Source organism: Ceratina calcarata, unplaced genomic scaffold (assembly GCF_001652005.2).
Source record: "Ceratina calcarata isolate Rehan_Ccalc_2016 unplaced genomic scaffold, ASM165200v1 scaffold111, whole genome shotgun sequence".
Classification (NCBI taxonomy): Eukaryota; Metazoa; Arthropoda; class Insecta; order Hymenoptera; family Apidae; genus Ceratina; species Ceratina calcarata.
The window spans coordinates 608,996-619,824 of record NW_017132019.1 but is presented as its reverse complement, the minus strand read 5'-3'; the positions used below and the strand labels follow the sequence as shown (position 1 = coordinate 619,824).

The following is a 10,829-nucleotide window of genomic DNA, read 5'->3' as shown; positions in this document are numbered from 1 at the left end:
AAAAATTCAAAGAGGGCATTTTATACAATTACATTAGTTAATTATATGTTGAACTGAAATTATATGTTAATATAAAAATCAGTCAATGTCAAAACAAGCGACAGACTGTTCCCATGTAAGTTGCATTTGTTCGATCCTGCTACTACACGCTTCGGCTTCAGATCGGCCGGCTTTATACTCGGTTCGGTTGCCCGGAGGGTCGAAGAGTTTTCGGCTTACAATTAGAGAAACCATTCTGTCAAATCGGCAAGATTGTTTCTCTGAACATAAATTGCCTTTTGCGGCCGCTAACCACCGAACGGTGCAGCTTGGTTCCGTATAATCCAGAACGAAATTTTATAGAACAACTTCACGATAATTGCCCATGGGAACATTTTCGAACGCCAGACACTTCCCGTAACCATGAACTCAACAACGAAAGTAAAGCTAACTAGAGAATCGAATATATGCGTTTGCCAGAACAATTAAGTTTTTGTTCTAATTATTATGTCAAATCAATACTTCTTTCAAAATTACTAGAATTAATATTTGAATAGGAATTATAAATCCGATAAGCAGATTTAGTAGGAAATGTAGGTTTGTATAAGTATCATGTATAATAGCTATGCACATTATTGAAGTCGTCTGATAAATCATAAAGTCTACTACTTAATTCTTATTACGTAAAGAGGAGTAGTTCATGTTCGGGAAAAATATATTTGAGTCGGAATATTACTTTATTTAATTATATGAAAAATTGTTTCCATAAATTTATTCTCTCTGTCTAAAGTATTTTGACTTCTCATCGAGATGTTTCGAATTTTTATTCGAGTTTAAACTTCTAACTAACGCTTCTAGCACCTATCATTTTCCTTAAGCTGAGTCTTCTAGCATTCCACAGAAAATTATATCGTTTGGGCCAATATTAAGAAAGTTATTCCGTTTTAAAAGGTGTTAGAACACTATCGTGAACCACTGTAGTAAAGTGAGGATTAATGTGGATTCATTTCTTCATCTCCAATACTATCCATTGAACGTTTGAACATCGTTTGTGAAATTATACTTTGTGCAACTAAATGTCGTCTTACATAAGCAATAGCCATGTACTTACGAATAAATATCGCGGGGATTGGCAACGATGCATGACCGAGCAGAAATTCTCAAAAAACCTATTTATAGCGATAAATTAAACAGCTGCGCTTAGTTATTAATGATAATCGCGCAATTATGTTCGGTCCGTTAGATTCTGTCGACATTTAGCCATGTTGAATGTTCGAGGGAACGATTTGATTCTCACGGAAACAGTCCGACGGAAAAATCGTCGATCTACGTCTCGTGATTACGTGCGTACATTGTTTTTCATGTTTCAAGGCACGTTTGAAATCAAATCGGCGAAAAGAGAAACCAGTTTTGTTTTACCCCTGTGTACACGCGCGTCACGAAGAGTAACGCGCACGGCTTCTCATTACGCGCACGAAAAAGCTGAGAATTCGACGCTAATTACATATTTTGCACGTATAGCTGAGTTACGGTCTTCTTCACACGGGACTAGTATACCTCGTTCATTTTCTTACTAACTACATTTTTATGCACGAAGAAAAGAAATGGGAATATCATACAATATTTTCTTCCCTCTGTTACATATTTTTTGCAGCAATATTTTTTTACCGATAAAAATAAATTTTTTTTCGTTTACATTTCTTCACTTATATTTCTCATCAATCAAATCTTTTCATGTCTGAGACATTTTTACTTACTAATCGTCTCTGGTGATTAATTCTCTGACTGGTAGACTTTTTATCTCAAATTGGTATTCAGTATACCCGTAAAACACAATATTACCGAATTTCATAAAAATCTTACTAACCGGCAGATTGTTAAACGATATGAGAACTATTGCGTGAATACCAGTTTTGATATCTCTTTAGGATTAAGCGAATGCATGTTGTCAAAAATGACAGTGAAAGAGATCACCTTTTCAAGATGATTTTCAAGTCTCTGATGAATATAAACTGTTCTCGTAAATGATCGTTATTCCACTCTTAAGTTGCTGATTTACGATAAAACAATTTACTTGTTATAAAGCAAAATTACTAAAGGCAAGAGTAAGAAAAATAAATACTACCTATTTCAACCTCTTGTTTGCAATTATCATTATAGAACGTTAATAGGACTAAGTAGTATGGAGGGCAGAATAATTCTTTTAGTAGGAATAAAAGAAGAATATTCACGTCTATTCTATCAAATTCTTGAGCAATTATTTTCTCGTTTGGATTTTGTGACAGTCGAATGAAATTATTATTTAACGATTCGCGCATTTCACGAAAATTATATCTTTATCAAGAGTTACATGTATCTTCTATAATACATCGGTGTGATAGCTATTATTATTATAGTTATAACTTTTGCTGCAAGTATCACATTAAAAAGTAATCATTTCGAAAATATAAAAATTATCAAATTTTAAATACCGTCATTTCCCAGAATGGATTAGCTCGTCCCATCCAATTAACAGATATAATGATCTAACCAGCGAACCCAAAAGAGTCTTCGTTCACTTCATTTCTTATAAGATATCTGAACGTCAGCACACGGTTAAGACCACTCTGCAGCGGAGGCATCCATCGAGCTCGATTTCCCGCTATCGGCAGGTTCCGATCGGTCGAATTAAACTAACTCGCGTCTCGTTAGCGGAAACGGTCGTTAGATAAAAGGCGACGGTTCGTTACGCGGGGACTGATTCGTCAGAGCCGCGTTACCTTTCAACGAAGTCCGCGAAAAAAAAGAAGCGAGAAAAACGAGCCGCGTGGGGTTTTATCGAACGAGTCCGGAGGAACGTGAAGACTTCAACTTGTCTGCACGCCATTAAAATGTCATAGTAGACGACCGCGCACACGTAGATGTTACACGAAAGACACGTATTTAGGTATGAAAGTGTGCGTGTGTGGGTTTGCCTCTCTGTCCGACCATCACGTTTGATCGTGACGACGGAACGATTGAATAATTTTCACGGTGGTATTCATAATTGATGCCGGCTACACGCGGTTTAGCCATCGTCGTTCTAACGACATCGAACCATCTACCCTCGGCCGGGCCGCTGCAGTGGTCTAAAGATACCTACACGGATCCAATTAGAATTACCGAAACTCGTATCACGATCGGAGACACCGTTTTACTGTTTACTTGAATTTTGTCAGGTTTCCAGTCTATACGATTCCAGTTCGACACTACATTTCCGCATTCTTAGCGGATTAAGAATGCATGAAAGAAGGAAATGAACAAAGTACAAAAATCCCTTAAAAACCTGTTCAAAAACTATCAAAACAGTTTTTAAATTAGTTGTCCAATATGGCGAGAGATGTTTCTTTTTTGAGCAATTGATAAATCATGTTAACTGCGTGAATAGTTTGTTTTACGGGGTGAGGAAATAATACTGATGCCGAGATAAAAAGAATGACCGCTGCTATAATGATTTTTTAAGTAATTAGTAAATAAGTAGATGATCATTGCCATTTACATTACGATAGCTTTATATCGCTATTCTCTGGTCGTTAAGCGAAAAGGGTTGGCAGGTTTTTAAAAAGATTCTGGATAAAGAATTGATTGCTAGACACTTAAGGTGTCTCCTAGGTAAGTATAGTCATGAGAGAAGGATGGAATTAGAATCAAAGGAATAAAATATGTACGAAAAGATGTACGTTTCTATTTTCGAAGAAATATCGAAATAGAGAGAGCATTGTGTGTCCTAAAAGGAAAGTGCTCGATATTACACATTATTTATACTATTCGTCTCTCACGTTATCTAATTTTTCTAGAACTAAAAGCATCTATAATTATATTTCCTCATATAAAGACACTCACATGAATATTACTACCCATTTCGAAACTGAATAGCATTTTTAATATTGGACTTTAATTTTTTTTAAATTTAGACTGTTAGAAGCCTTAGTTTATTACATATAATGTGTAACAAAAAGTAAAAAAAATTTCTTTTCATTCAAGTGTCGAATAAAAAAATGAAAGACGTGTTTTTTAACCTTTGTATTAGAATCTTTAGAAAAAATTTGAAATATGCCTTTTTAGATCCTTGTAAATAAGTTATAGTTTCATAAAACTCAGTGAAATCATAGAATCATAAAAGAGTTAGACACATTGAAACAAATTCTACAATTTATTTCAGTTGTAGACTGGAAGTCGTGAGAACCTGCGGTGTTTTTAACTATTAATTGTTTGAAGATCATAGCAGCGTTAATTAATTTCGATGAAAATTTACGTAAATGTACAAAAATAAAAAACAAGAGAATATTATGATGTTTGGCCCGATAGTAAAAATGTTATTCAGTTGTGAAATGGGTACGAGTGTTAATGGGAGTAACTGTATATTTGAAATTGCCGATACGTGAAATGTACGGCCCTCCGAAATACTATACGCTCGCATTTGTATGATTAAAAATCAGTTATCAGTTACAATCAGAACACGGGCCGACGAATATTAATTTGCTATATTTGCTTTATGTGATGACGTGGAAATTGTCATTGCACGCATTAACGTCCTTATTACATTCCGTCCGCGAAGAAACCGCAATTCGTAACGAACAAAGTCTTTTGCATCAAGGCACGAGAGTGACTCGCGTAACCAAAGAATAATAACGCTATTATTACAGAAAATGCGGTTGTTGAACAAAAATCAAGGTCTACAATGGGAAAGAAATCGCGTTTACAAGACGCTGAAAATGGCATTCCTTGCTTATATTTACTGGATTTGCGGTTGTGGCTCATAATTTTTGGTATCTGTCATTCTTCATTAGCATTGTTAAAATGTGTTTCGTAAACCATGCTAGGTATAAGCCAGATAAACACAAATTAAATAACAAGCAAAGGAAAAGTTGTATACTTACGTAAGAATAGTAAGAATCTCTATACTTACTGAATAAACATAATTTCAAACATAATCATTTGACGTTCATAAAACGATATGAGTTTTTAACTGGGATATCAACACGTTTATATTTTTAGATCGTTCTTACAGAAATAAATTCTTCTACATATGAAATATTCACTGAACCTAAAGCCACCTTATACATATTGTATAAGTGCCAGCGTCTTCTAAATGAAATGTTTAATAATCGGGAAAAGCAGACTTTAATAAAATATTGAATTCGACGTGGGATATTAATATTTATGCGAGATCGACTTTAATATAATCATAACATTGATTCAAAGTTTTATATCCATCACACCCCTCATGCTTCTATTAACCAAAGTGCTAAATACATATGAAACTTGTTTAAGGTTCGGATTAATTGACGCAAACTGATAACACATGTTACTCGGCCCGAAGGGAAACGTAAGTTCATTCGTATGAGAGTCATTAATTAAACATGAGATGTCTAATTAAGAATGTGATAAAATCAAATATTAAAACTGTACATATTGTACATTCATTTATTGAGTAGGAAATATTTATATCTGTTATACACCTACCTAAATGTATGCTATAAGTATGTAGGCAGGCAATAAATATTTCTGTTCTGTTCGTTATATTCTTTAAATACAAATCATTGAAATATTTAATGATGATTAAACTGCGGATTTAAAGCAACATAAGATATTCACGAACAATTCAATTTATCAGTTAGACACACATATTTAGTTTTATGCATCATACGTAATGTTTATATTTTCTGCACATTCAATGTTTTCATAATTGGTTAAAATCTGCAATCTAATGATAACAATCAGGAACGATTGCATTGGTATAATTCTATAATGTTCTTATCAAATTTAATAATACGTTGTCACTATGTATCGTTATTCTAAAATTTTATACAGTGTTTTATTAGTGTAATATCTAATGACTTTTAGAATTTGAATGTATTATTTTTAGAGCTCATGCAACTTTAAAATACAAAGTATAGTAACTACGATTTTTGCTTCACTTTATATCATTTATTTTATTAAATATCGGGATAATCTCATTGTATAATTACCAGAGCGCTTTAGAATGTACCTCAAACTAAGCATTAGAATGAATTTTGTCTTGATTCTTGTAGAATCGAATGACATAAACTCATATTTTTAATTAGTTTAATGGATAACATTGATGTTCTGTCTTATGCCATTGCCGGAGTCTACCCCCTTAACATAATATTTCCACTAACGCCCAAAATCATATCGGAAACTCTGAATTTTCAACGCTTCAGGGTCTTCACGATCCCCTTACCTGCTAGTCTGTCCTTTAAGTGCGGGTGTCCCTGAAGCGGATGCGCAGCCAGATTCGCCAGTAGACTCGCCCTATGAAGACCAGCCGCCGCCGCTTGTTGTTGACTGTGCTGAAGTGCTTGTAAACTCCACGGCGGTATCAACGCCTGTGCCGGCAGTGTACCCGTCGCTGTACCATTGGCACCGGGTGGCCGATGCGCGGGTACTCTTATTACGCCTCCGCCGGTGTAGATCAAACCGGATCCGGTCGGGAAAAGTCTGAACGGTGCCAACAGATCGGCCGCGCTCGTGCAATGAACCGACGCCGCGGAACTCGTCTGCGTTTCCGGCGAGCTACCGGTGTCATCGTCGTCTTTCTCAGACAATTTCTCCTCGATTTCATGTCCCCAAGATCTCCTGCCGTCGTCCAAAGTCATCGACGAGCCTCCGTTATTGTTGCCCTCCTCCCAGGACCATTTCCGTTCCTTGTCGCTATCCAAATCCTCTGACGAGGGACTCTTTGGATTCTGCTGCCGGCTCTCGCCCAACAAACGACTTATGCTGAACGGGTGACTCCTGGGCGATTCGTTCTGCAGCGTTCTCGAACTCGTCTGACTAGGGGGCGGGGAATCGGAGCACTCGGAATGTTCCAGGCGACGACCGTCGTTCACATAATTACGCGGACTGCAACTTCCGGAATCAGAATCGTCCACGTTGATCTCCTCCGTCGCGTCCACGTCGCTGTCGCCGTGAACCGACATGACGCTGCCTTCGATTGATCTATTCGACGGGTAGATCGCGATCCGTTTTAGACGATCAAAGAGAGACCAGTCGTTCACCGGAAGTTTCTTTCAACCATCATCCTGCACTTCACTTTCCTACGTTCGTCGTTGAATTCCTATTCGCATGCGAACCCTCGATTACGAATACGGATACTCATTAATTAAATTACACTCGACTGTTTGAATTAGCAATCTGGATGCATCTTTAGCCAACATTCGGCTCACTGTATACACCGGTTTGAAGCCTGACGGCCATGTAGTTCTCAAATTTCCGGTCAGAATATTTTGTTAACGAGAAACTCGCGATGAAAACTAAATTGCGCTTAGTTTTCCGACGAGCTTGCTCACGCACCGATAACTGTCCTCGGCCACCGACCAGTTGATCCAAACACAGTCACAACGGTAATCGGTACACTTTTATTACTCCTAGTATTCACATCCCTTCTAAGCAATGAACTCGTTTCCAATTTCCGTATATTCGTTCTACAGAAATGCACAGTTCAAATCACAGTATCAGTCTAATCGAAAATTGCGTGTAACTGGCGGACTTTGTAAATCTTCTCTCGACAATAATCAGATGCGTTCAAGTGCGGAAGAGATTATACATATTCAGGTATATCCTCGGACTGTTTTTCTTTACGAACAAAACGAAGACGGAGGGCGCGGAGATATGCACGGACGGAGACAGAGAGGACGAGCGGCTCACGTGGCAGCTCGAAAGGGTTGTGTTATCCTTGTACGGAACTCTTGCGTTTAGTTGGAACGTGAATCCAGCAATCCAGGTCGGTCGCGGGAAGAGAGACGGGACGTTGTGAGGGAACCAGACGAGAAACCAGATGGTTCATCCCTACTACGTTTCTGCGTCTACTCGAGCCCACGACCCAGCGTCGCGACGCGCGGCATCGCCTACCACGTACCCGACGACCAATCGGGTTTCTTCAGGTACCGCCTACCGACTCGACCATTGGACAGAGTTAAATTGATACCTATTTAACATTTGAGCAGAATGTTGCAGGCGATCGCCTTTTTCTCCTGTATTATTTATTGCCCGATCGTTGTGCCTCCTTTTTTCTCTCCACCTCCTCATTTCTTTCATCTTCCTTCTCCTTCGGCCAGCCTGGGCCGCTCCTCTTCTCTACCCGTGCGGTACCAACGTGTCTCCTCGTCTCACTGCAGAGACGTGCCGCATCCAGTTGAAGATGCGGAGGGACTTAATTACGACGAATATCCGTTTGGTCCCCACCATACCCTCTCCTCTGGCCGCCTCCGCGCTCGGTTCTTTCCTTCCTTTCGCCTTCCCTTCTTCCCTCTTCCTGTGTTCTCCGCTCTCTTCCCAAACAGTCCTTTCTCGCGTTCGCTCCTCGCGTTTCAGTCGTTCTTCTCTTCTTCCTACCGTCCTTCGCTTTTATCGCGCTGTTACGATGGAGTTTGTTGCACGGGTACACATATGGGCGCATAGCTGAATACACCCCGAAGTGAAATGACCAACCGCGCTAATTTTCCGTTTCACGTTACGAAAGCTGATGTCCGTGCGAAACTTATCTGCAAAGTTTCTGCACACACCGCAAGCTTCCCAATTCCGGACATAATTAAATCGTTTGCTTTCTGCTCTTGATGTTTCATATTCTGAATGCAATCGCCAGAATATAAAAAAAAAAAAAACAGAAAAACGAAACTAGGAGAATAGACCATCAAGCTATGCATGCAGCTTGAGCTGCAACGGGAAAAAACACGCGCGCGTAGACGCAACGACCAGGAATGCTAGCTTCCTATAACTGTTAATATCGCAATCTCTATAAAAGATACTCTCTTTCGTAGAAGCTTGATCGAGAGTTCTTCAAGAAGTACAGATTAAGTATTCGCTGTAACTATAAAATGAATCAATAAAAAAAAAATCGAGTTACCTAGAGGCGTGTTCTCTATAAGTCTATGCTTCAGAACAACATAAAAAATATGTATTATACATAGACATAGAAAGAGACAGCATACCTGCATACATTCGCTCTTTGTCGGTGCATATTCTACCTCCTCCGTTCGTACTTCACTTGTTTTATACATGCATGCACACATACATACATACATACATACATACATACATACATACATACATGAAATAGATGAAGCATCTAAATGGAAGATTGAAGACCGAGCGATCGAGTTTCTTTTTTTCTATGCATGTGAAAGAGAGAATCAGAGAAACTTCTCTAATCTTTTGCGGACATTGCTGACTTAACAGAAATACATTCTACGCTCATTATAAGTCTATTCTGTTATGTTGACGGAACAAAAAATCGACGTAAAGAATGTTTTTCACATTTATCTTTCAATAAGTTGCGGTTGGACGTCTTCTCGTTTAGTCTCACTCGTCTGTCCATTTGGACACCTAATTATTTGATGTAAGGGTTTCATAGAGATAATTCAGAGGTTTCGCATGGAACGCGTTCACCGTTGCGCGAAACAACATTTCGATCGGCAATTCATTTGAGAGTAATCCACGTCCAGCGCAGCGTGCCGTTGCGCAATAAACATTGCGGTACCGACGGTAATGGCAACAAAATAATTTGCCGCACAGGCAGTGGCGAAACTCGTCGACTTTAAAGGCGAGAAGCCTTTTACATTACCTTTCCTAACGGCCGGCCGTGGCCGCGTATCTTTACGCAGTTCCAACGCGTGTTTATAATATCCCAGTCAAATTATTCCGTATTGCTTTACAGCATAATTGGCTCCATTATGGCAAAACATCGCCTCTATGAGATTGATTCGCTGATTACCGATTACTTGATAAATCACGTAAAATAAAATTCTACGTACTTTTCGAGAGGGAATATAAGCACGAATCAAGGGAGTCCGATAGTGACGCTATAAGAGAGAATTTCAATGTCATCTATTAAATTATTTTTCGGATACGGTACGTGATAAAGCATTTCTACTTCCGAATTAGTTTTTGACATGAGAAACTATAAGAATCACGTAGTGGATATTGAAAAAAAAAATGTTGCGTATACAGTTGGTATAGAGAAACAGGTAGTCCACTTTACATTAACCAGTGCATTCCGAGATTAATGAAGTTTTCGCTCGTCGCGAATTATGCAGGGAAAGCCGGTTTTGCTCGCTACCGATCGCCTTGTAAAATCGAACGTTCGCCCCCTACCAGAAACGCTATAGGTATACATAGTAGACCGCACTGGTTCCCGTTCACAGTGCGAACCGTTCCGATCGAGAATCAATTCGGATGTCAGACGTCCGCTTGTCACTTAGGCGTTTTCACCGATGCGCGAATAATTCATTTCACCCTTTTGGAAACGCTTACAAACCCCGCGATACCGTCGCGTCAGAGGGCGGCGAAAAGGTTGCCAGCCAACAACCGGGGGATGAAAGCCAGCGCGACGAAGGGGGGAAAATCAAGGGGTTTGACCGGATCTGTCCTGTTACAGGTTGAAGATGCGACGACGTGGAAACCAACTGTACACGCCTGCCCTATCCGAAAAGGGTTATTTTTTATTCAGAACACTCGCAGTTTTAACCCCGGATACGCGGAAGTGATTCGCGGAATATGTAATCACCGCGTTTTCGTGCCGTGGAACAGAGGACAATAAAACTTGGAGATATGCGATGTGAAAAAGTCCGTTTCTTCGATTTTACTCTTCTCTTTCTGTTTAAAAATTCGACTTCGAAATGCATACGTACGTTATTGAATTTACTAGATATTGATAAAAGATAGTAATTGTGCAAGAAAATCTCTAAAACGTTTCCCGTGGGTAATTGTTTGATCACATAGTATGTTATTGCTCTGCTATTGTAGTCTGATTCAGCATCGCGTTACGCGAGGAGAATATTTATTTCGTAACAGAATACTAGCGATACCTA

The 10,829-nt window shown here is 39.1% G+C and overlaps 1 protein-coding gene across 1 annotated transcript in view; it reads right to left on the bottom strand.

Moving 5' to 3' along the window:
* The window catches only part of C15 (homeobox protein C15), a 33,349-nt gene extending 25,133 nt beyond the window's left edge, over positions 1 to 8,216 (bottom strand). Inside the window, exon 1 of the mRNA XM_018020439.2 lies at positions 6,203 to 8,216. Coding sequence (XP_017875928.1) covers positions 6,203 to 6,941 — 739 coding nt within the window. The 5' untranslated portion in view covers positions 6,942 to 8,216. The remainder of the gene's footprint in view (positions 1 to 6,202) is intronic.
* Between the last annotated feature and the right edge of the window lie 2,613 nt (positions 8,217 to 10,829).